The sequence below is a fragment of the Capra hircus genome, chromosome 12 (genome assembly GCF_001704415.2).
Source record: "Capra hircus breed San Clemente chromosome 12, ASM170441v1, whole genome shotgun sequence".
NCBI lineage: Eukaryota > Metazoa > Chordata > Mammalia > Artiodactyla > Bovidae > Capra > Capra hircus.
Genome location: NC_030819.1, coordinates 58,782 through 85,808, shown reverse-complemented (window position 1 = coordinate 85,808; position 27,027 = coordinate 58,782). Strand labels below are relative to the sequence as shown.

The 27,027-nt window shown below is 39.5% G+C and overlaps 1 protein-coding gene across 1 annotated transcript in view; it reads left to right on the top strand.

Moving 5' to 3' along the window:
* The window catches only part of LOC102177789 (multidrug resistance-associated protein 4-like), a gene marked incomplete at its 3' end in the record, with an annotated part of 234,569 nt that overhangs the window by 161,903 nt on the left and 45,639 nt on the right, over positions 1–27,027 (top strand). Inside the window, exons 17-18 of the mRNA XM_018056287.1 lie at positions 9,527–9,606; positions 25,162–25,312. Of these exons, the coding sequence (XP_017911776.1) occupies positions 9,527–9,606; positions 25,162–25,312 (231 nt within the window). The remainder of the gene's footprint in view (positions 1–9,526; positions 9,607–25,161; positions 25,313–27,027) is intronic.

The following is a 27,027-nucleotide window of genomic DNA, read 5'->3' as shown; positions in this document are numbered from 1 at the left end:
TACAAATAGCTGTGAAAAAAAGAGAAGTGAAAAGCAAAGGAGAAAAGGAAAGTTATAACCATCTGAATGCAGAGTTCCAAAGAATAGCGAGAAGAGATAAGAAAGCCTTCTTCAGCGATCAATGCAAACAAATAGAGGAAAAGAACAGAATGGGAAAGACTAGAGATCTCTTCAAGAAAATTAGAGATACCGAGGGAACAGTTCATGCAAAGATGGGCTCAATAAAAGACAGAAATGGTCTGGACCTAACAGAAGCAGAAGATATTAAGCAGAGGTGGCAAGAATACACAGAAGAACTGTACAAAAAAGATCTTCACGACCCAGATTATCACGATGGTGCGATCACTCATCTAGAGCCAGACATCCTGGAATGTGAAGTCAAGTGGGCCTTAGAAAGCATCACTATGAACAAAGCTAGTGGAGGTGATGGAATTCCAGTTGAGCTATTTTAAATCCTAAAAGATGATGCTGTGAAAGTGCTGCACTCAATATGCCAACAAATTTGGAAACCTCAGCAGTGGCCACAGGACTGGAAAATGTCAGTTTTCATTCCAATCCCAAAGAAAGGCAATGCCAAAGAATGCTCAAACTACCACACAATTGCACTCATCTCACAGGCTAGTAAAATAGTGCTCAAAATTTTCCAAGCCAGGCTTCAGCAATATGTGAACTGTGAACTTCCTGATGTTCAAGCTGGTTTTACAAAAGGCAGAGGAACCAGAGATCAAATTGCCAACATCTGCTGGATCATGGAAAAAGCAAGAGAGTTCCAGAAAAACATCTACTTCTGCTTTATTGACTAGGCCAAAGCCTTTGACTGTGTGGATCACAATAACTGGAAAATTCTGAAAGAGATGGGAATATCAGACCACCTGATCTGCCCCTTGAGAAATCAGTCTGCAGATCAGGAAGCAACAGTTAGAACCGGACATGGAACAACAGACTGGTTCCGAATAGGAAAAGGAGTGCATCAAGGCTGTATATTGTCACCCTGCTTATTTAACTTCTATGCAGAGTACATCATGAGAAAGGCTGGACTGGAAGAAACACAAGCTGGAATCAAGATTGCCGGGAGAAATATCAATAACCTCAGATATGTAGATGACACCACCCTTATGGCCGAAAGAGAAGAGGAACTAAAAAGCCTCTTGATAAAAGTGAAAGAGGAGAGTGAAAAAGTTGGCTTAAAGCTCAACAATCAATACAAGCAACGTATGCAACTCAATTCCAGAAAAATAAATGACCCAATCAAAAAATGGGCCAAAGAACTAAATAGACATTTCTCCAAAAAAGACATACAGATGGCTAACAAACACATGAAAAGACGCTCAACATCACTCATTATTAGAGAAATGCAAATTAAAACCACAATGAGGTACCACTTCACACCAGTCAGAATGTCTGCGACCCAAAAATCTGCAAGCAATAAATGCTGGAGAGGGTGTGGAGAAAAGGGAACCCTCTTACACTGTTGGTGGGAATGCAAACTAGTACAACCACTATGGAAAACAGTGTGGAGATTCCTTAAAAAATTGCAAATAGAACTGCCTTATGACCCAGCAATCCCACTGCTGGGCATACACACCGAGGAAACCAGAATTGAAAGAGACACATGTACCCCAATGTTCATCGCAGCACTGTTTATAATAGCCAGGACATGGAAACAACCTCGATGTCCATCAGCTGATGAATGGATAAGAAAGCTGTGGTACATATACATAATGGAGTATTACTCAGCCATTAAAAAGAATATATTTGAATCAGTTCTGATGAGATGGATGAAACTGGAGCCGATTATACAGAGTGAAGTAAGCCAGAAAGAAAAACACCAATACAGTATACTAACATATATATGGAATTTAGAAAGATGGCACGATGACCCTGTATGCAAGACAGCAAAAAAGACAGAGATGTGTATACCGGACTTCTGGACTCAGAGGGAGAGGGAGAGGGTGGGATGATTTGGGAGAATGGCATTGAAACATGTATACTATCATGTAAGAATCAAATCACCAGTCTATGTCCAATGCAGGATACAGCATGCTTGGGGCAGGTGCACGGGGATGACCCAGAGGGATGTTGTGGGGAGGGAGGTGGGAGGGGGGTTCATGTTTGGGATCGCATGTACACCCGTGGTGGATTCATGTCAATGTATGGCAAAACCAATACAGTATTGTAAAGTAAAATAAAGTAAAAATAGAAATTAAAAAAAAAAAAAGCTCAACAATCAGAAAACGAAGATCATGGTATCTGGTCCCATTAGTTCATGGGAAATAGATGGGGAAACAGTGGAAACAGTGTCAGACTTTATTTTTTGGGGATCCAAAATCACTGCAGATGGTGACTGCAGCCATGAAATTAAAAGATGCTTACTCCTTGGAAGAAAAGTTATGACCAAACTAGATAGCATATTCAAAAGCAGAGACATTACTTTGCCGACTAAGGTCCGTCTAGTCAAGGCTATTGTTTTTCCAGTAGCCATGTATGGATGTGAGAGTTGGACTGTGAAGAATGCTGAGTGCCAAAGAATTGATGCTTTTGAACTGTGGTGTTGGCGAAGACTCTTGAGAGTCCCTTGGACTGCAAGGAGATCCAACCAGTCCATTCTGAAGGAGATCAGCCCTGTGATTTCTTTGGAAGGAATGATGCTAAAGCTGAAGCTCCAGTACTTTGGCCACTTCATGCAAAGAGTTGACTCATTGGAAAAGACTCTGATGATGGGAAGAATTGGGGGCAGGAGGAGAAGGGGATGAAAGAGGATGAGATGGCTGGATGACATCACTGACTCGATGGACGTGAGTCTGAGTGAACTCCAGGAGTTGGTGATGGATAGGGAGGCCTGGCGTGCTGCGATTCATGGGGTCACAAAGAGTCTGACACGACTGAGCGACTGAACTGAACTGAACTGTTTAGAGACTATTATGAACAACTACATGGCAATAAAATGGATAACCTAGAAGAAATGGACAGATTTTTAGAAAAGTTCTATCTTCCAAGACTGAACCAGGAAGAAATTGAGATTTTTGAATAACCCAATTACAAGCACTGAAATTAAAGCCATGACCAAAAATCTCCCAGAAAACAAAGCCTAGGGTCAGATAGCTTCACAGGTGAATTCTGTCAAACATTTAGAGAAAAGCTAATGCATATTCTTCTAAAACCTTTCAAAAAATTGCAGAGGAAGGAACACTTTCAAACTCATTCTATGAGGCCACCATCACCCTGATAACCAAAACCAAAGACAGCACAAAAAAAGAAAACAACAGGCCAATATCACTGATGAACATAGATGTAAAAATCCTTATCAGAATTCTAGCAAATAATTCAAGAACACATTAAATAGCTCATACACCATGATCAAATTGGGTTTATTCCATGGGTACAAGGATTCTTCAATATATGCAAATCAATCAATGTGATATACCATATTTACAAATTGAAAGATAAAAACCATATGATAATCTCAATAGATGCAGAAAAAGCCTTTGACAAAACTCAGCACCCATTTAAAATAGAAATTCTTCAAAAAATAGGCATGGAAGGAACCTACTTCAACATAATAAAGGCTATATATGATAAGCCCACAGCCTGCGTTATTCTCAATGGTGAAAAGCTGCAAGCATTTCCCCTAAGATCTGGATCAAGACAAGGGTGTCCAGTCTCACCACTATTCAACATAGTTTTGAAAGTCCTAGCTATAGCAATCAGAGAAGAAAAATAAATAAAAAGAATCCAGATCAGAAAAGCAGAAGCAAAGCTCTCACTTTTTGCAAATGGCATGATACTATACATAAAAAACCCTAAAGATGCTATCAGAAAATTACTGGAGCTAATCAGTGAATTTAGCAAAGTCACAGGCTCAGGATACATAAATCAATACACAGAAATCACTTGCATTCCTATATACCAATGATGAAAAATCAGAAAGAGACATTAGGGAATCAATCCCCATTCAACACTGCAACAAAAAGAATTAAACATCTAGGAATAAACCCACCCAAGGAGACAAAAGACCTGTACACAGGAAATTATAAGACACTGATGAAAGAAATCAAAGATGACATAAACAGATGGAGAGATTCCATGTACCCGGGTAGGAAGAACCAATATTGTGAAAATGACCAAATGCAATCTACAGATTCAATGTGATTCCTATCAAATTACCAATGGCATTTTTCATAGAACTAAAACAGGAAGTTTTACAATTCATATGGAAACACAGAAGACCCCAAATAGCCAAAACAGTCTTGAGAAAGAAGAATGGAGCTGGAGCAATCCACCTTCTTGACTTCAGATTATACTACAAAGCTACAGTCATCAAAGATTGACTCCTGGGGTACATTCCAAGAAATGGAACTTCTGGGTGAGAAGGGATATACTTTTAGAGTTGTTTATATGTATTACTCAATTGATCACCTAAATTTACCTGTGCCTTAGATGGGAGTGATGTGGATTTTCATTACATTCATATCCAAAATATGATCTGGCCTCCAAAATTTACCATGGTTTTCAGCTTTGTGACTGGTTATGGAGGATGAAGGAGGTGGTGATTTTACTCCTGAGTACAAGGCATTAACTGGGACTGGCTATCTGAGTCTGGTCAAGAGGCAGCAGCCAGGATAGGACCATGCCTTATTAGAGATCATGAAGCACCAAGGAGTAGTGGCTGGAAAGGATATGATTCACTTCCTTCAAGTATTTGAAAGACTGTCATATTGACAGAAATTAGATTCACTTTGTGCGCTTATAAGGAGAGAATATGCATCAGAGTTTGGATCTTCCAGGAAGACAAGATTCAGTTTAATGTGAGAAAGCCCTAACAGAATAGTCTGAAAATTGATTGGATTTCCCTTGTTTACTGTGAATCCTTTTTCCGTCTGTATCCCTGGAGATATTCCAGTATGGGCCATGTGTCCTGTGTCATTCAGATGAAGAGTCATAGCATGTGTGTGAAGGGAGTTTATCCTAAGGCTTTCACATGGAGACCATTGAGAGAACTTTAATATTGGAAGGCCATGAAGTTGGAATTGCAGCTCTGATTACAACAGTCTACTCAAAGCCAGAGGAAATAAATATTCTGAAAAACTATCTGTTCTCTCTTTTTTAAAATCTTCTTTTTTTAAAAAAGTATTTTAATTGGAGGTTAATTACTTTATAATATTGTGGTGGTTTTTGCCATACATTCACATGAATCAGCCATGGGTGTACATGTGTTCCTCCCCATCCTGACCTTCCCTCCCACTCCCTCCCCACCCTATCCCTCAGGGTCATCCCAGTGCACCAGCCCTGAGCACTCTGTCTCATGCATCAAACCTGGGTTGGCGATCTATTTCACATATGATAATATACATGTTTCAATGCTATTCTCTCAAATCATCCCACCCTTGCCATCTCCCCGAGTCCAAAAGTCTGTTCTTTACATCTGTGTCTCTTTTGCTGTCTTGCTTATAGGGTGATCATTACCATCTTTCTAAATTCCATATATATATATATATATATATATATATATATATATATGTTAATATACTGTATCAATGTTTTTCTTTCTGACTTTCCTCTGTAAAATAGGTTCCAGTTTCATCCACCTCATTAGAACTGATTCAAATGCATTCTTTTTAATAGCTGAGTAATATTCCATTGTGTATATGTACCATAGCTTTCTTATCTATTCGTCTGCCGATGGACATCTAGGTTGCTTCCATGTGCTGGCTATTGTAAACAGTGCTGCAAAGAACATTGGGGTACATGTGTCTCCTTCAATTCTGGTTTCCTTGGTGTGTCTGCCCAGCAGTGGGATTGCTGGGTCATAAGGCAGTTCTATTTCCAGATTTTTAAGGAATCTCCACACTGTTCTCCATAGTGGTTGTACTAGTTTGCATTCCCACCAACAGTGTAAGAGGGTTCCTTTTTCTCCACATCGTTTCGAACATTTATTGTTTGTAGACTTTTTGATAGCAGCCATTCTGACCGGCATTGAGATGGCACCTTATTGTGGCTTTGATTTTCATTTCTCCGATAATGAGTGATGTTGAGCATCTTTTCATGTGTTTGTTAGCCATCTGTATGTCTTCTTTGGAGAAATGCCTGTTTAGTTCTTTGGCCCATTTTTTGATTGGGTCGCTTATTTTTCTGGAATTGAGCTGCAGGAGTTGCTTGTATATTTTTGAGATTAGTTGTTTGTCAGTTGTTTCATTTGCTATTATTTTCTCCCATTCTGAAGGCTGTCTTTTCACCTTACTTAGAGTTTCCTTCGTTGTGCAAGAGCTTCTAAGTTTATTGAGGTCCCATTTGCTTATTTTTGCTTTTATGTCCATTACTTTGGGAGGTGGGTCATAGAGGATCTTGCTATGATTTACATCAGAGAGTGTTTTGTGCATGTTTTCCTCTAGGAGTTTTATAGTTTCTGGTCTTACATTTACATCTTTAAGCCATTTTGAGTTTATTTTTGTGTATTCTAGAAACTAGAAAGTGTTCTAGTTTCATTCTTTTACAAGTGGTTGATCAGTTTTCCCAGCAACACTTGTTAAAGAGACTGTCTTTTCTCCATTGTATATTCTTGCCTCCTTTGTCAAAGATAAGGTGTCCATAGGTGCATGGATTTATCTCTAGGCTTTCTATTTTTTTCCATTGATCCATGTTTCTGTCTTTGTGCCAGTACCATACTGTCTTGATGACTGTGGCTTTGTAGTAAAGGGTGAAGTCAGGCAGATAATTCCTCCAGTTACATTCTTCTTTCTCAAGATTGCTTTGGCTATTTGAGGTTTTTTATATTTCCATACATATTGTGAAATTATTTGTTCTAGTTCTCTGAAAAATACAATTGGTAGCTTGATAGGGATTGCATTGAATCCATAGATTTCATTGTGTAGTATACTCATTTTCACTATATTGATTCTTCCAATCAATGAACATGGTATATATTTCTCCATCTATTAGTGTCCTCTTTGATTTCTTTCATCAGTGTTTTATAGTTTTCTATATACAGGCCTTAGTTTCTTTAGGTAGATTTATTCCTAAGTATTTTATTCTTTTCGTTGCAATGGTGAATGGAATTGTTTCCTTACTTTCTCTTTCTGTTTTTTCATTGTTAGTGTATAGGAATGGAAGGGATTTCTGTCTGTTAATTTTATATCCTGCAACTTTACTGTATTCATTTATTAGCTCTAGCAATTTTTTGGTGAAGTCTTCAGGGTTTTCTATGTAGAGGATCATGTCATCTGCAAACAGTGAGAGTTTTACTTCTTCTGTTCCAATCTGAATTCCTTTTATTTCTTTTTCTTCTCTGATTGCTGAGGCTAAAACTTCCAAAACTATGTTGAATAGCAGTGGTGAGAGTGGGCATCATTGTCTTGTTCCTGACTTTAGGGAAAATGCTTTGAATTTTCACCATTGAGGATAATGTTTGCTGTGGGTTTATCACTATCTGTTTTCTTAATGTTTTTTAGTGCAAGAAGTAACTGTTAAACTTGCTGACCTCACATTTTCTTCACTCAGCTCATTGGTACATAAGAGTTTAATTTATTTTTTTAATGATATTTGATATTTAGTTCAGTTTTTGTAGTTGCTATGTGGGGAGATGGTTTTTCTCATTGTTTTTGTTTTTCTTGTATTCTACAAACTTTGCTAATCCTAAGTTTCTCAGACGTTAAGTCACCCACATCTGGTGAACAGTAAAGGGGTGGTTTTCATGTACTGTTCATCTCTGGGTAGCCTTTTCATCTTTAAAAAAATACCATCATTGTTTTAAACACTTTTTAAGGTGAATTGTATTTACAGTGTTTCTAAATTCTGCCTATGTTAAATAGTTGTGCTCTTCCACTGATTAAACCATATGCATGTAAACTATATCTTTAACATTTTTTGACATACATTTTCCTTATTTTGGTATTATTACTTTGAGAAGTTAAAAAATGACCATGTAGGGCTTCCCTGGTGGTCTAGTGGTTAAGAATCCATCTGACAATGCAGGGGTAACTGTTTCGATCCCTGGTCTGGTAAGATTCCACATGCTGTAGGGCAACTAAGTCCATGCACCACAACTGCTGAAGCCTGTGTGCCTAAAGCCCATGCTCAGCAACAATAGAAACCACCATGCTGCAACTAGAGAAAGCCCGTGTGCAGCAATGGAGATCTAGCACAGCCAAAAATTAAATAAATAAATAAATCTTAAAAAAAGAAAGACTATAGGTCACAAAATTCTCTAGAATATTTGAAAAATAACCCATTTGATTTTAATGTTCCTAAAGCAGAACTGATGAAATAACCCAACCTCTTGCCCCTTGAAGCATGGTGTGGGAAACTGCAGAAAGGGTATCATGTGGCTGCTTGGAGGAAATGCAGACTCTCTGGCTCCCCCAGCACTCCTGAGTCAGAATCTGCATTTTATCAAGTGGACCCTCCTGCAGCGCCTGGTGGACTTTCCCAGGGGATGCGATATTGCAGAACCTGGGGATCAGAATCATCATCTCACCTTGGTGGTTGAGCACCTGGTAACTTACCTGGCATCGTGACTGGGTTCTTTCACCTGCAAGAGCCTATTTAATCCTGAGAATCACCCTCTAAAGGAGGCATTCTTACAATATCAGAAGAGTTGTCACCAGATCTGCCAAAGGTGTCACTAAAAGACAGTTTCTGCATCTGTATTTCCTAAGTCTGAGATGGGAAATTTGAGGCCCAGTCTGTAGTGCTGGTCTGGCCAAGGGTGAAAGCCTCCAGTGACTCCAGTTCCTGGTGTGGGCACACCCTGTGCTTCCAGTGAGCCGGGAACTCTGTGGACAACAGAAAAGCCTCACATTCCAGCAACAGGGGAAAGTCAGCCCCCAACCACTGCTCATTCACCATCCTGTTGTGGGTTGATGTGAAGGGCCCTGGGAGGAAGTCGTCTGTGACTGAGGTCAGGAAGAGCAGATAGAGGTTCCACATCTCAGCTGCAAGCTGGCTTCCTGAAGCTTCAATTACAAATGAAGCTCAGAGTAGATAAACACATTTCCTGGTGCAGATAAACACATTTCCCTGGATATACCAAAATTGATTGTGTGTATATATGTATTTGTGTAGCTTTAGGGTTGTTTGAATTAAATCATTAAAAGCAGTGGGTATTAGAAATTCTCATCTTCCAATTCTGTAGCATTTAGTATATACCGTTTTAGTGGATTTTGAGAAGGCAAATAAAATCAATGATAAGAAGCACTCGGAATGAAGCCTTAGATGGGATGGATCTAAAAGGAGGGAACATTCTAAAATCCATCAACCCTTCCACAAAATTCCCTGCCCTCCCCACTGCCATTCTTTTAAAAACTGCAGGCTAATTTCAATCCCACCCACTTCAATTTGATTGTATTTTGGTTTCTTTTAAGGTATTATCCTATTTTCTCCTTCTTTACCACTGACATCAGCTTATTTCATATGATTCTGAAATATATTAAATAAATATGCATTTAAAATATTATTTTATTTAATCATGAATTATTTGTCTTAAAGGGCCTGTCTGGGTAAAAGAGTAATTTCTCATATCTTGTTCTTACAGGAAGAATTTTAAATTGTTTCTCCAAAGACATTGGGCATATGGATGACTTGCTGCCTTCATCATTTCAAGAGTACGTCCAGGTAGTGTATCAGTCTTATCAGAGTTCTCACAGGGAAGAGCAGAGAGCCTGTTTCTCAAGGCCTTTTCACAGGGGTTGAGGGTAGGCCTTTCAGCATGTTGATGTGTCCTTTAATCTTAAATAAATGTCATGTTTGTGAGAGAAAGGTACATCTGTGATTGGGAGGCTGAGTTAACATGAGTAACACCTGGGGCAGGAGTGGCTACTCTGTCACATCAGGGTTGATCTGAAGCAGTGACATGCTGGGTAAGTGGTTCACTCTTTGCCTTCCAGGTGTCTGATGTGGATTCCCTTTACTATAAGCATATTGCGTAATGGAAACAAGTACCTCTCATGAAAAGATAGCCAAGATGGACTAAATTGTGTATTGTATTACCATAATGGACAAATACTTACTGTACCTTTTTTTGGATAAAGTATGTGTTCCAAAGAAAAGATCAATAATAATGAGGTGACCAATAATACTTGAACAAAAACAATCATTGTTGTTCACTCGCTAAGTTGTATCTGACTCTTTGCAACCCCATGGACTGCAGCACACCAGGCTTCCTTGTCCTTCACTATCTCCCATAGTTTGCTCAAGCTCATGTCCATTGAGTTGGTGATACCTTCCAATCATCTCATCCTGTCACCCCCTTCTCCTTCTGTCTTCAATCTTTCCCAGCATCAGGATCTTTTCCAATGAGTTAGCTCTTTGCATTAGGTGGCTAGTTTTTGAGCTTCAGCATCAGTCCTTCCAATGAATATTCAGGGTTGATTTTCTTTAAGATTGACTAATTTGATCTCCTTGCAGTCCAAGGGATTCTCAAGAGCCTTCTCCAACACTGCAATTCAAAGGCATCAATTCTTCAGTGCTCAGGCTGCTTTATAGTCCAACTCTCACATCCACACATGACTACTGGAAAAACCATAGATTTGACTATATAGATCTTTGTCAGCAAAGTGATGTTTTTGGTTTTTAATGTGCTGTCTAGGTTAGTCATAGCTTTTCTTCCAAGGAGCAAACTTATTTTAATTTCATGGCTGCAGTCACTATCTGCAGTGATTTTGGAGCCCAAGAAAATAAAAGTCTTGTTACTGCTTCCTTTTTTCCCCCTTCTATTTGCCACGAAGTGTCAGGACTGGATGCCATGGTTGTTTTTTGAATACTGAGTTTTAACACATCTTTTTCACTCTCCTCTTTCACACTCATCAAGAGGCTCTTTAGTTTCTCTTCTCTTTATGCCATTAGGGTGGTATCATCTGCATATCTGAGACTGTTGATATTTCTCCTGCAATCTTGACTCCAACTTATATAGAGTCTTACCCTTCCTATTAATATTCAAGAATGTTAACACTAAGCTGCATCTCAGCACAATATCAGGCTAATGGAATTTCTCCTCTAGGTGTAGTTATCATATTCTGCAAACTAAATAATTATTCTGAATTGTGAAAAATCGCCATGTACTCTCAAGTGAAAAATTCATCCAAAAATTATTTGTATTTATTCATGTGGATTCATGATTTCTGATAGAATTCCCAACTGGTGTGCTCCCAATGGGAAATAAGCATATCAAAATAATGGTTCCCCTCATTTCCTGGAGCACCAGGACTTGGGTCACTTCTTCTGGGTCAACATGTTTCTTATTGTACACACATCATTGCCTTTGTGCGATGGTGAGACAGAAGTACAAAAGCACTGGCCATGGTAACATGGGCCATCAGATGGGCCTGAAATCCAATCAGATGGGGAGAATTGTGTGTGTAGCTAGGATTAGGCTCCTTGAAATTCCTGAGCATGTGGAAGAAAGAAATGAGACTGGCTTCAAGGAAGGGATCTCAGAAATCTGCTATTTCCTTCTTCAGAGTGTTGAATTTTTGGTTGAATACTATTTTTGTCTCCTATAGCTTCTGTTAACAGTTTGAGACAGTTGGCAATAAAAGATTCATAAATGTATATCAGTTCAGTTCAGTCGCTCAGTCGTGTCCGACTCTTTGCGACCCCATGAATCGCAGTACGCCAGGCCTCCCTGTCCATCACCATCTCCCGGAGTTCACTCAGACTCCCGTTCATCGAGTCCGTGATGCCATCCAGCCATCTCATCCTTGGTCGTCCCCTTCTTCTCCTTCCCCCAATCCTTCCCAGCATCAGAGTCTTTTCCAATGAGTCAACTCTTCCCATGAGGTGGCCAAAGTACTGGAGTTTCAGCTTTAGCATCATTCCTTCCAAAGAAATCCCAGGGCTGATCTCCTTCAGAATGGACTGGTTGGATCTCCTTGCAGTCCAAGGGACTCTCAAGAGTCTTCTCCAACACCACAGTTCAAAAGCATCAATTCTTCGGTGCTCAGCCTTCTTCACAGTCCAACTCTCACATCCATACATAACCGCAGGAAAAACCATAGCCCATTAATTTAAATATAAACTCATGCATTGTATATATGTTAATATAATATAATATGTAATATCCACTATGAAAATGAAAGTTCCTCAGTTGTGTCCAATTCTCTGTGACCTTGTGGACTATGCAGTTCATGGAATTCTCCAGGCTGGAATACTGGAGTGGGTAGCCTTTCCCTTCTCCAGAGAATCTTCCCAACCTCAGGACCAAAACCAGGTCTCCCACATTGCAGCCAGATACTTTACCAGCTGAGCCACAAGGGAAGTCTAATATCCACTATAAGGCAGGTTAGGGTATGACCTGTAAACAGAAACAAAACTCTTATAACAAGCCTATTTGCATTGCTTCAGAATTAAGGAGCATGAAATCTGAAGGACCTAATTTGGGAGCTTTTGAGAACAACGGTTATAGGTATTTAATGGGGACTCAAGGAAAAAGTATTGGCACAGCTCAAGTGGAGCCCTTCATTTTGATCTTACCTCTTCTTCCTAGGTTATCTGCCATAATCAAAGTGAAAGTGAAGTTGCTCAATCGTGTCTGACTCTTTGCAACCCCATGGGCTGTAGCCTACCAGGCTTCTTAGTCCATGGGATTTTCCAGGCAAGAGTACTGGAGTGGGTTGCCCTTTCCTTCTCCAGGGGATCTTCCCAACCCCGAGATCGAACCCAGATCTCCCACATTGTAGGCAGATGCTTTACCCTCTGAGCCAAAGCTGGGTTGGTCATAAAAGGCCCTCACCTGGGGAGAGCCAGGTATTGAAACTGGTGAATATTGTCCAATAAAATAATGTGAGTCTACTAAAAAACTGTAATTTGGATTTTTTATAATTGACATTTCAGATCTTTTTTCCTGACAACTACTGATGGCAAACCTAGTGACTTGACTTAAGATCACACACAGAAGGGAGGAACCCTCCCCATGAGAAAAGGGGATAGCAAGGTGGGATGCATTAGTTAATCCTATGGCTGTAAGAAATTGTTCAACTGAAAATATAATAGAAGGGAGGTTAGACAGACCTATATTTCTCCACTTATGACTGAAGTTTATTCCTTCAGATTCCATGCTTTTCACTCTGAGTTTTATATTGATACCACAGCAGATGGGGAGAAACAGGAAAAGCACATGTGTCTATCCAAATAATGCAGTTTGATTCACAAAGGCTCCTGGACACAGAGTCACAGTTCTGGACATTTCCTTCTCCTTTCAGGCTCCTCTGCATACAGCTGTGTCTCTGAGATTCCCAGAGTACAGATTCTTCCTGTTTCTTTCATGACCTGCAGCACCTTCCTGGGGAACTTGGGACAACCACTTGCCCTCCTAGTTTACCATTTTCTTACCTATAAATGGAAATGAAAGTTCTTGCTTCTCTCATTCACAAATGGTTGTGAAGATCATCTGAGAAAACTTATATGGAAAGTTGTGAAATGATAACCCAAGTCTCTGTGATATAGGCATTACTCTGCTAATGCATCCGCCAAAGACATGCTGGGAACAGCTGCCCTGGGCAACAAAGTGTGGAGGCCCTGGATTGGTGAACAGGGGGTGCTGGTTCTAAGAGGACACAGAATACCTGGTGCTACCTTGGATAAGCCATCTGACCTTCCCAGCCCAGCTCCATTTTGGTCAAAATTTCCAGGAACTGTGATTGCTACCCCAAATTATTCATGTCATTTTCTGTTTCTCTAGCCTGTGAAATTCAGTTGTCAATCTCTTCTTCAAAGTTTCAATAAAGGATTCCCATGTTCTTCACTGTGTTTCCCCAGTGACTTGTGCAGATCATCATGGAATTGTATTCATCCGAGATAATAAACTATGGAGGCATTGGCCCAAACTCTGTGAATCTGCATATCCACAACTTTCAACCCCCTTTCATAGCAGGCTAGATACTAAGATAGATACAACACATAGATACTAAACGCTGGTTGCATTCCTGTCACTTGAAACTTTTCACCAGGGTATCGTACTTTTCCTGATAAATATGGATGTCTAAATCAGCTTCTATTTGGGCTTCTATTCTACCTGCTGTGTTTTTAGACCAGGATCATTTCCCAAGATAAAATTACCTCATGGAATGATGTGATGCTTAAGTGAATGATTATGGAACTCTTACCACAGTGCCATGCATAAAGTAAACACCTGGTAAATGGCAACCCCTGTTGTTATAATCACTACTCCTTAAAATAGTCATTTTTATCATAATGATAGAAAATTTAATGTATATCCAGAGGATAAAATAATAAAAAAACCCCCAAACTCTTCATGCTTTTAAAGGTATTTTTTTAAATTTAAATTTATATTTTTACTTTATTTTACTTTACAATACTGTATTGGTTTTGCCATACAGTGATATGAATCCACCACGGGTGTACATGGGCTCCCAATCCTGAAACCCCCTCCCACCTCCCACCTCATATCATCTTTCTGGATCATCCCCGTGCACCAGCCCCAAGCATCCTGTATCCTGTATTGACATAGACTGGTGATTCGTTCCTTACATGATAGTATACATGTTAAGGGCCTAGATCTGATAGATAGAGTGCCTGAAGAACTATGGAATGAGGTTCATGACACTGTACAGGAGACAGAGATCAAGACCATCCCCATGGAAAAGAAATGCAAAAAAGCAGAATGGCTGTCTGGGGAGGCCTTACAAATAGCTGTGAAAAAAAGAGAGGTGAAAAGCCAAGGAGAACAGGAAAGATATAACCATCTGAATGCAGAGTTCCAAAAATAGCAAGAAGAGATAAGAAAGCCTTCTTCAGTGATCAATGCAAAGAAATAAAGGAAAACAACAGAATGGAAAATACTAGAGATCTCTTCAAGAAAACTAGAGATACCAAGGGAACATTTCATGCAAAGATGGGCTCAGCAAAGGACAGAAATGGTATGGACCTAACAGAAGCAGAAGATATTAAGAAGAGGTGGCAAGAATACACAGAAGAACTGTACAAAAAAAGATCTTCATGACTCGGATAATCATGATGATGTGATCACTCATCTAGAGCCAGACATCTTGGAATGTGAAGTCAAGTGAGCCTTAGAAAGCATCACTATGAACAAAGCTAGTGGAGGTGATGGAATTCCATTTGAGCTGTTTCAAATCCTAAAAGATGATGCTGTGAAAGTGCTGCACTCAATATGCCAGCAAATTTGGAAAACTCAGCAGTGGCCACAGGACTGGAAAAGGTCAGTTTTCATTCCAATCCCAAAGAAAGGCAATGCCAAAGAATGCTCAAACTACCACACAATTGTACTCATCTCACATGCTAGTAAAATAATGCTCAAAATTCTCCAAGCCAGGCTTCAGCAATACGTGAACCATGAACTTCCTGATGTTTAAGCTGGTTTTACAAAAGGCAGAGGAACCAGAGATCAAATGACCAACATCCGCTGGATCATGGAAAAAGCAAAAGAGTTCCAGAAAAACATCTATTTCTGCTTTCTTGACTATGCCAAAGCCTTTGACTGTGTGGATCACAATAAACTGTGGAAAATTCTGAAACAGATGGGAATACCAGACCACCTGACCTGCCTCCTGAGAAATCTGTATGCAGGTCAGGAAGCAACAGTTAGAACTGGACATGGAACAACAGACTGGTTTCAAATAGGATAAGGAGTGCATCAAGGCTGTATATTGTCACGCTGCTTGTTTAACTAATATGCAGAGTACATAAGGAGAAACGCTGGACTGGAAGAAACACAAGCTGGAATCAAGATTGCCAGGAGAAATATCAATAACATCAGATATGCAGATGACACTACCCTTATGGCAGAAAGTGAAGAGGAACTAAAAAGCCTCTTGATGAAAGTGATAAGGAAAGCGAAAAAGTTGGCTTAAAGTTCAACATTCAGAAAACGAAGATCATGACATCCAGTCCCATCACTTCATGGGAAATAGACGGGGAAACAGTGGAAACAGTGTCACACTTTACTTTTGGGGCTCCAAAATCACTGCAGATGGTGACTGTAGCCATGAAATTAAAAGACGCTTACTCCTTGGAAGAAAAGTTATAACCAACCTAGATAGCATATTCGAAAGCAGAGATATTACTTTGCCAACTAAGGTCCATCTAGTCAAGGCTATGGTTTTTCCTGTGGTCATGTGTGGATATGAGAGTTGGACTGTGAAGAAGGCTGAGCACTGAGGAATTGATGCTTTTGAACTGTGGTGTTGGAGAAGACTCATGAGAGTCCCTTGGACTGCAGGGAGATCCAACCAGTCCATTCTGAAGGAGATCAACCCTGGGATTCCTTTGGAAGGAATGATACTAAAGCTGAAACTCCAGTACTTTGGCCACCTCATGTTAAGAGGTGACTCACTGGAAAAGACTGTGATGCTGAGAAGGATTGGGGGAAGGAGGAGAAGGGGACGAATGAGGATGAGATGGCTGGATGGCATCATGGACTCGATGAAAGTGAGTCTGAGTGAACTCTGGGAGATGGTGATGGACAGGGAGGCCTGGCATGCTGCGATTCATGTGGTCGCAAAGAGTCGGACATGACTGAGCGACTGAACTGAACTGATACATGTTTCAATGCCTTTTTCCCACAACATCCCACCCTCTCCCTCTCCGTCAGAGTCCAAAAGTCCGTTCTATACATCTGTGTCTCTTTTGCTGTCTCGCATACAGGGTTATAATTACCATCTTTCTAAATTCCCTATATATGCGTTAGTATACTGTATTGGTGTTTTTCTTTCTGGCTTACTTCACTCTGTATAATCAGCTCCAGTTTTATCCACCTCATTAGAACTGATTCAAATGTATTCTTTTTAATGGCTGAGTAATACTCCATTGTGTATATGTACAACAGCTTTCTTATCCATTCGTCTGCTGATGGACATCTAGGTTGTTTCCATGTCCTGACTATTATAAACAGTCCTGCAAAAAACATTGGGCGCCATGTGTCTCTTTCAATTCTGGTTTCCTTGTTGTGTATGCCCAGCAGTGGGATTGCTGGGTCATAAGGCAGTTCTATTTGCAAATTTTTAAGAAATCTCCACACTGTTCTCAATAGTGGCTGTACTAGTTTGCATTCCCACCAACAGTGTAAGAGGGTTCCCTTTTCTCCACACCCTCTCCAGTATTTATTTCCTGCAGACTTTTTGATCGCAGCCATTCTGACTGGTGTGACATGGTACCTCATTGTGGTCTTGATTTGCATTTCTCTGATAATGAGTGATGTTGAGCATCTTTTCATGTGTTTGTTAGCCTTCCGTATGTCTTCTTTGGAAAAATGTCTGTTTAGTTCTTTGGCCCATTTTTTGATTGGGTCGTTTATTTTTCTGGAATTGAGCTGCATGAGTTGCTTGTATATTTTTGAGATTAGTTGTTTGTCAGTTGCTTCATTTGCTATTATTTTCTCCCATTCTGAAGGCTGTCTTTTCACCTTGTTATAGTCTCTTTTGTTGTGCAGAGGCTTTTAATTTTAATTAGATCCCATTTGTTTATTTTTGCTTTTATTTCCAGTATTCTGGGAGGTGGATCATAGAGGATCCTGCTGTGATTTATGTCTGAGAGTGTTTTGCCTATCTTCTCCTCTAGGAGTTTTATAGTTTCTGGTCTTACATTTAGATCTTTAATCCATTTTGAGTTTAATTTTGTGAATGGTGTTAGAAAGTGATCTAGTTTCATTCTTTTACAAGTGGTTGACCAGTTTTCCCAGCACCATTTGTTAAAGAGATGGTCTTTACTCCATTGTATATTCTTGCCTCCTTTGTTGAAGATGAGGTGTCCATAGGTGTGTGGATTTACCTCTGGGCTTTCTGTTTTGTTCCGTTGATCTATATGTCTGTCTTTGTGCCAGTACCATACTGTCTTGACTACTGTGGCTTTGTAGTAGAGCCTGAAGTCAGGTTGGTTGGTTCCTCCAGTTCCATTCTTCTTTCTCAAGATTGCTTTGGCTATTTGAGGTTTTTTGTATTTCCATACAAATCTTGAAATTATTTGTTCTAGCTTTGTGAAAAAAACCGCTGGTAGCTTGATAGGGATTGCACTGAATCTGTAGATTGCTTTGGGTAGTATACTCATTTTCACTATATTGATTCTTCCAATCCATGAATATTTCTCCATCTATTAGTGTCCTCTTTGATTTCTTTCATCAGTATTTTATAGTTTTCTATATATAGGTCTTTAGTTTCTTTAGGTAGATATATTCCCAAGTATTTTATTCTTTTCGTTGCAATGGTGAATGGAATTGTTTCCTTAATTTCTTTTTCTACTTTCTCATTATTAGTGTATAGGAATGCAAGGGATTTCTGTGTGTTGATTTTATATCCTGCAACTTTACTATATTCATTGATTAGCTCTAGTAATTTTTTGGTGTAGTCTTTAGGGTTTTCTATGTAGAGGATCATGTCATCTGCAAACAGTGAGAGTTTTACTTCTTCTTTTCCTATTTGGATTCTTTTTATTTCTTTTTCTGCTCTGATTGCTGTGGCCAAAACTTCCAGAACTATGTTGAATAGTAGTGGTGAAAGTGGGCACCCTTTTCTTGTTCCTGACTTTAGGGGAAATGCTTTCAATTTTTCACCATTGAGGACAATGTTTGCTGTGGGTTTGTCATATATAGCTTTTATTATGTTGAGGTATGTTCCTTCTATTCCTGCTTTCTGGAGAGTTTTTATCATAAATGGATGTTGAATTTTGTCAAAGGCCTTCTCTGCATCTATTGAGATAGTCATATGGCTTTTATTTTTCAATTTGTTGATGTGGTGAATTACATTGATTGATTTGCGGATATTGAAGAATCCTTGCATCCCTGGGATAAAGCCCACTTGGTCATGGTCTATGATCTTTTCAATGTGTTGTTGGATTCTGATTGCTAGAATTTTGTTGAGGATTTTTGCATCTTTGTTCATCAGTGATATTGGATTGTAGTTTTCTTTTTTTTTGTGGCATCTTTGTTAGGTTTTGGTATTAGGGTGATGGTGGCCTCATAGAATGAGTTTGGAATTTTACCTTCCTCTGCAATTTTCTGGAAGAGTTTGAGTAGGATAGGTGTTAGCTCCTCTTGACACTTTTGGTAGAATTCAGCTGTGAAGCCGTCTGGTCCTGGGCTTTTGTTTGCTGGAAGATTTCTGATTACAGTTTCAATTTCCGTGCTTGTGATGGGTCTGTTAAGATTTTCTATTTCTTCCTGATTCAGTTTTGGAAAGTTGTACTTTTCTAAGAATTTGTCCATTTCTTCCACGTTGTCCATTTTATTGGCATATAATTGCTGATAGTAGTCTTTTATGATCCTTTGTATTTCTGTGTTGTCTGTTGTGATCTCTCCATTTTCATTTCTAATTTTATTGATTTGATTTTTCTCCCTTTGTTTCTTGATGAGTCTGGCTAATGGTTTGTCAATTTTATTTATCCTTTCGAAGAACCAGCTTTTTGTTTTGTTGATTTTTGCTATGGTCTCTTTTGTTTCCTTTGCATTTATTTCTGCCCTAATTTTTAAGATTTCTTTCCTTCTACTAACCCTGGGGTTCTCCGTTTCTTCCTTACCTAGTTGCTTTAGGTGTAGAGTTAGATTATTTATTTGACTTTTTTCTTTTTTCCTGAGGTATGCCTGTATTGCTAGGAACTTTCCTCTTAGCACTGCTTTTATCGGGTCCCACAGGGTTTGGGTTGTGTTTTCATTTTCATTTGTTTCTATGCATATTTTGATTTCTTTTTTGATTTCTTCTGTGATTTTTGGTTATTCAGAAGCGTGTTGTTCAGCCTCTATATGTTGGAATTTTTAAGTTTTTCTTCTCCTGTAATTGAGATCTAATCTTAATGCATTTTGGTGAGAAAAGATGCTTGGAATGATTTTGATTTTTTTGAATTTATCAAAGTTAGATTTATGGCCCAGGATGTGATCTATCCTGGAGAAGGTTCTGTGAGCACTTGAGAAAAAGGTGGAATTCATTGTTTTGGGGTGAAATGTCCTATAGATATCAATTAGGTCTAACTGGTTTATTGTATCATTTAAAGTTTGTGTTTCTTTGTTAATTTTATGTTTAGTTGATCTGTCCATAGATGTGAGTGGGGTATTAAAGTGTCCCACTATTACTGTGTTTTTGTTAATTTCCCCTTTCATACTTGTTAGCATTTGTCTTACATATTATGGTGCTCCTATGTTGGGTGCATATATATTTATAATTGTTATATCTTCTTCTTGGATTGATCCTTTGATCATTATGTAGTGGCCTTTTTTGTCTATTTTCACAGCCTTTGTTTTAAAGTCTCCTTTATCTGATATGAGTATTACTACTCCTCCTTTCTTTTGGTCTCTTTGCATGGATTATCTTTTTCCATCCCTTCACTTTCAGTCTGTATGTGTCCCTTGTTTTGAGGTGGGTCTCTTGTAGGCAGCATATATAGGGGTCTTGTTTTTGTATCCATTTAACCAGTCTTTGCCTTTTGGTTGGGGAATTCAACCCATTTACGTTTAAGGTAATTATTAATAAGTATGATCCCGTTGCCATTTACTTTATTGTTTTGGGTTTGGGTTTATACACTCTTTTTGTGTTTCCTGTCTAGAAAATATCCTTTAGCATTTTTTTGGTGGTGCTGAATTCTGTCAGCTTTTGCTTGTCTGTAAAGCTTTTGATTTCTCCTTTATATTAGAATGAGATCCTTTCTGGGTGCAGTAATCTGGGCTGTAGGTTATTTTCTTTCATTACTTTAACTATGTCTTGCCATTCTCTCCTGGCCTGAAGCATTTCTATTGAAAGATCTGCAGTTATACTTATGGGAATCCCCTTGTGTGTTATTTGTTGTTGTTCCCTTGCTGCTTTTAATATTTGTTCTTTGTGTTTGATCTTTGTTAATTTGACTACTATGTGTCTTGGGGTGTTTCACCTTGGGTTTATCCTGTTTGGAACTCTCTGGGTTTCTTGGACTTGGGTGATTATTTCCTTCCCCATTTTAGGGAAGTTTTCAACTATTATCTCCTCAAGTATTTTCTCATGGTCATTCTTTTTGTCTTCTCTTCTGGGACTCCTATAATTCGAATGTTGGAGCATTTCATATTGTCCTGGAGGTCTCTGAGATTGTCCTTTCTTTTAATTCGTTTTTCTTGTTTCCTCTCTGATTCATTTATTTCTACCATTCTATCTTCTATTTCACTAATCCTATCTTCTGCCTCAGTTATTCTACTATTTGTTGTCTCCAGAGTGTTTCTGATCTCATTACTGCATTATTCATTATATATTGATTCTTCTTATTTCTTCTAGGTCCTTGTTAAACCTTTCTTGCATCTTCTCAATCCTTGTCTCCAGGCTATTTATCTGTGATTCCATTTTGATTTCAAGATTTTCCGTCATTTTCACTATCAATATTCGGAGTTCTTTCTCAGGTAGATTCCTTATCTCTTCCTTTTTTTTTTTTTTTTGGTTTGGTGGGCATTTCTCCTGTTCCTTTACCTGCTGGGTATTCCTCTGTGTATTCATCTTGGTTATATTGCTGCGTTTGGGGTGGCCTTTCTATATTCTGGCAGTTTGTGGAGTTCTCTTTATTATGGACTTTCCTCGCTGTGAATGGGGTTGTATCAGTGGCTTGTCAAGGTTTCTTGTTTAGGGAGGCTTGTGTTGGAGTTCTGGTGGGTGGAGCTGGATTTCTTTTCTCTGGAGTGCAATGAAGTGACCAGTAATGAATTATGAGATATCAATAGTTTTGGAGTAACTTGAGCTGCCTGTATATTGAGGCTCAGGTATGTGTTCCTGTGTTGCTGGAGAATTTGCGTGGTGTGTCTTGTTCTGGAATTTGTTGGCCCTTGGGTGGTGCTTGGTTTCAGTGTAGTTATGGAGGCATTTGATGAGCTACTATCAATTAATGTTCCCTGGAGTCAGGAGTTCTCTGATGTTCTCAGGATTTGGACTTAAGCCTCCTGCTTCTGGTTTCAGTTTTATTTTTACAGTAGCCTCAAGACTCTCCATCTATACATTACCGATGATAAAAAATCTAGGTTAAAGATGAAAAGTTTCTCCATATTGAAGGACACCCTGAGAGGTTCACTGAGTTACATGGAGAAGAGAAGAGGGAGGGGGTAGTTAGAGGTGACTGGAATGAGATTAAGTGGGATCAAAAGAGGAGAGTGCAAGCTAGCCAGTAATCACTTTCTTATGTGCACTCCACAGTCTGGACCACTTAGAGGTTTTCATGGAGTTATACAGGGAAGAGGAGAGGAAGGAAGTAGACAGAGGTGGCTAGGAGGATGAAAGAGGGAAATGAAAAGGAGAGAGACAGATCCAGCCAGTAACCAGTTCCCTAAGTGTTCTCCACCGTCTGGAACTTACAGAGAGTCACAGAGTTGGGTAGAGAAGAGAAGGGGGAGGGAAGAGACAGAGGCCACCTGGTGGAGAAAAAGGAGAGTCCAAAGGAGGAGAGAGTGGTCAAGCCAGTAATCTCGCTCTCAGGTAAAATTGGGTATTGAAGATTGGGTTTTAAATGTAGAAAATTGACAACAAATACTGAAAAGCAAAGATTTAAAATCTCGAGTAGAGGTTGGATTTTCAAAAATCCAATTAAATCCAATTAAAGAGAAGAAGAAGAAGAAGAAGAAGAAGAAGAAAACAAAGCCACAAGAATTATTAAACAACAACAAGAACAACCACAAAAAGACTATATACGGCGTTTGCTTTAAAAATAGGGTCTTTTTTTTTTGAAAAGTAATAGTAGGTTATAAAAATAAAAATTAAAATTAAAGGAGAAATAGAGGACTTAAAAATTTAAAAAAGTTAAAAAAAGAAGAAAAAGAAAAGAAAAAACAATCACACAACAACATCAATTAAAAAAAATTAAAAAAAGGAATGATCGTAAAAATAGTAAAGATATATCTGGCCCTTTCTCTGATGTTGTGGGCAGTGAGGGGTCACTTCCAAGGCTGTTCCCTCTGTTTAACTTCTTCTGTTTGCTGGTCTCTACAGTGTCTGATTTCTGCCCTGACACGGGGGGGGGGCAGTGGTGGACACTTGTTTTTTTAAATTTTTTCTAGGCTCACTTATTCAGTCACGCTGTGGGGAGGGAGGGATGCTGCAAACAAATAACACTGGCGTGTGTTCACAGTGTCTCAGCCCCACTGGGCCTGCCCCTGCTCACAGTGCACACAGGTCAGGCTCTATGTTGCTCCTCTGGGAACCGTCTGAGGCCGGCCCTAGGCTGCATGCACCTCCCCGGTCTAAGCTGCTCAGGCTCGGCTCTCAGGTAGCCCTCAGAGGTGCAGATTTGGTTGGGCTTCCCAGGTCCGAGTAGCTCAGGTGTTTGGTGAGCACTGTCATTGCGACTTATCACCTTTCCCATCTCTGCTGCTCAGTTTTCTGGGTGTATGACTGGTGCCCCTTCTCAGGCGGATGATGACTGTCCAGAACTCCCAGAAGTTTTAGTTAGCAAAGAAGCCTGCTTGGATTTTGGTAGGTAATGTCTCTCTTGGGCTGCGATTGCCCCCTTCCAGCACTTACGGCTCTGGCTGCCTGTCACCGGAGGGGGATGGTCTGCAGCCGGCTAATTCTGTTCCGTCCTTTGTTCTGTGCGTGGTCCTGGTGGTGTCTTATGTTTGAGCTTTTCTCATGGTAGCTATCCCACAGTGTGGTTTGCTAGCCTAAGTGAGTTTGCTCTGGTTATGTGCAGGGCGTTCTGGCCTGATTCTTAAAAAGCACTGCAGCCCACGTCTCCCGCGCCTCCCTGCCCAGCCCCCACATGCTAGTGGCGGATGCAGGTGTCTGCGCTGCTTCTCCGCTGGGGGAGCTACTGTTGGGCTCGTAATCTGTTGATTTTAATTATTTATTTATTTTTCCTTCCTGCTATGTTGCCCTCTGTGCTTCCAAGGCTTGCCACAGACTTGGCAGCGAGAGTGTTTCCTGGTGTTTGGAAACCTCTCTTTTTAATATTCCCTTCCAGGGACGGGACTTCCTTCCCGGGACGGAGCTCCCTCCCTACCTCCTTTGTCTCATTTTTCATCTTTTATATTTTTTCCTACCTGTTTTTGAAGACAATGATCTGCTTTTCTGGGTGCCTGATGTCCTCTGCCAGCATTCAGAAGTTGTTTTGTGGAATTTACTCAGCGTTAATTGGTTTTATCACATTTCTCTTCTTTTGTCTGTTCTTTATTGGGCATGCTGATGAACTCTGAAATTCCTTAAATAAGGTATTTAGAAGAAAAATTTAAGATAAATTAAGAGGCTCAAATAAGTAAAAATAATTTTCCTGGACAATAAATATTTGGCAGTATGTTGGGAACAAGCTTAAGTATGTCCTAATGGCTCATGATGTAGACTCTGACTCCATGGCTCAGGCTTTGTTTCCATCAAGCTCCTTTTCCTTTCCCTGTGACTCAGTGTTTTCATCTGTAAAATGAGATAATACTATTACTTGATAGGGCTATTGTGAGGAGTAATAAGCTAATACATGTCAAGTATTAAATGTGTAGCCCTGTACAGAGTCAGCACTCAGTAAATGTTAACTATGGATAGAAAACCAGGAAAGAAAAATCCACTTCCAAAAGTCACATTTGCATCTTTTCCTCCTTTACTGGACACTAATTGTAATTAACCACTTCTTTATCCTTACCTGTGTAACTGAGGCTTCTGGTTTCCTTATCTGTGATGCCTGCTCATTCATCTCTAGTAATACCTACTGGTTCATGATAGTTTACGCTTCAAGTCCTAGTCTCTCTCAACCTCAAATATTCTCTCATCTATTAAAATTAGAGATTCCTACCGTATAGGCTACTAACTGTATTAAAAGAGCTAATACCTAGAAGGTTCTTAAGGTTTTTGGCACACAGCAATCATGTAATAGAGCTTCCCAGGTGGCTAGTGGTAAAGAATTCACCTGGCAATGTAGGAGATGCAGGAGGCATGTATTTGATTCTTGAGTTGGGAAGATCCCCTGGAGGAGGAAACGGAAACACACTCCAGTATTCTTGCCTGGAGAATTCGCGGACAGAGGTGCTTGCAGGGCTGTGGTTCATGTGATCACAAAGAGTTGGATACGACTAAGCGACTGAGCACACACACACATAATCTTGCAATAAATATCATTAGAACCACCTATAATTTAATTTGTTTGGGTGGCAAAGCTTTCTCTACTATTTCAATACATCTTTCAGGAAAAGAAGATTAATCCCAACAAAATAGACTATTAAAGTTTATTTTTGAAAAGAATCCTTGATAAAGAGGCCCCTGTGTCTATTTTTCATTCTTCCAGACATTTCTACAACTGATTGGTGTGTTGGGTGTGGTGGTGGTGGTGATTCCTTGGATTGCTATACCTGTGATTCCCCTCGTCGTCATTTTCTTTTTTCTTCGGCGGTATTTCTTAGAGACGTCACGAGATGTGAAACGCCTGGAATGTTCAAGTGAGTACTGGGACTCTCGGGTTGGGATGGCAATGCAGGTTGGCTGCATTTATACCATAATTAACCACACCCCTGAAATCCTTCAGAATATATCGTTTGGAATTTATCCCTAAGTAAGCATTAGGTAATTATATATTATGGGCCCTGTGAGTCAGTGTGACCCTTAAGCCAAGTTGCAAGGGTGGCAGGTGAGCTGCAGCTTTGCATTTTAGCACAAGGACAAATGTGGACAGGGGCCATTTTTGTCTTGTTCACGACACACTTCCTAATACAGAACAGCTACCCAGTGAACAGTTTTCCAAAAAATAATATGTTTCATCATGTTAGTACTATTGTAGAAGGAAAATAGGGAATTTTTCTTCCCTCAAAGTTACTAGAAATGACAAGGAAAGGAAAATATTAAGAAAAGGAAAGGAGGCATCAGGAAATATACTCATATATCAGAGGTGATATTTTTAGAAAATACATTATTTCACATACTCCTAAGATGGTAAGTTGTAGTTGTTAAATGCATTGAAAAGATAAGCCCTATTATTTCCAGGTTTGCTCTTTATCATCACTAGTATTTGAGCTGATGTCACACTCTGGGCACCCATCCCCAAGACAGTTCATATAAATGCTACTGGAAATAATCCCTTCAGGAGGACCCAGGGGGATGATCTGTTTAGTAGACTTTCAGTTTATCACTCCATTCAGCTTCCTAGTTTTAGAATAATGGGGAACATTATTTTATGATTAATCATTCTATTCTTCAGGTAATCACAGAGGATGAAATAATACAGAATGTATCTCATCATTAATGCACAGACATATTTCATCAATATTAAAACAAAGAATTATAATGAAGGTAGAATTGTTAAATATTTTTAAAGAAGGTATAAGGACAGAAAATAAAGGAAGATGTTTGTGTCAGAAACCTTAACTTTGGATAGTTACTGCAAGTTAATACCAACTTAACTTTCTAGAAACCAAGCCAAGAAGAGAAACATATTGAGTCTCATTCTTCTCTGTATCTACTAAGTGGAAAAATCTAAGTTAATCAAGACAAAGGAGTTTTCGGTGGTGAAATGTGTGTGTTTCATTTTTAATAATAAACTCTTGAGAGGCATTCATCCTATGTATTTGCATAAAGTACAGTTGGTGTCTTAAACGCTGTAGAAAAATTTCTCAGTCAAGAGAACCACCTAAACTCCCATGAGGTCTGGGTTTTGTGAGGTGTTTGATTGGATTATGGAGTAGTAGAGTCCAGACATGTGTGATATTTTGCTGATGTGATTTGGTAGGATGGTAGGACCTGGGAAAACTAAATAGAAGTGATGAGCTCCATACAGTGTTTTGTGTAGACAGGGCTTCAATCATTTTATGATTTCAAGTCAGTCATAAAATGGAGTCTTCAATAGTCTTGTTCAAAGCAGGTTGTTCCATTCAAAGAGGGATTGTTCTAGAAGGAATGTTTTTCAGAGATTTTTGTCTGGAGCGTGGGCCATTTCCCATCCACATGGAAGTGGAGAAAAGGACACCTCCTGAGGCCCTTTTCAAAAAGCAGTACAGGATTTCACCTGTAGAGTCTGAGAACTTTTTGGCCCCATCCCTGTGGAGTATTTGGTTTTTTGCAATCTAGTAGGCTGCAACAGTGTTAGACAGTAAAATCAATCCAGATATCCTTCTTCCACACCCCAGGTAACCAAATGAGATGTGCTGTTGATTAGAACTGT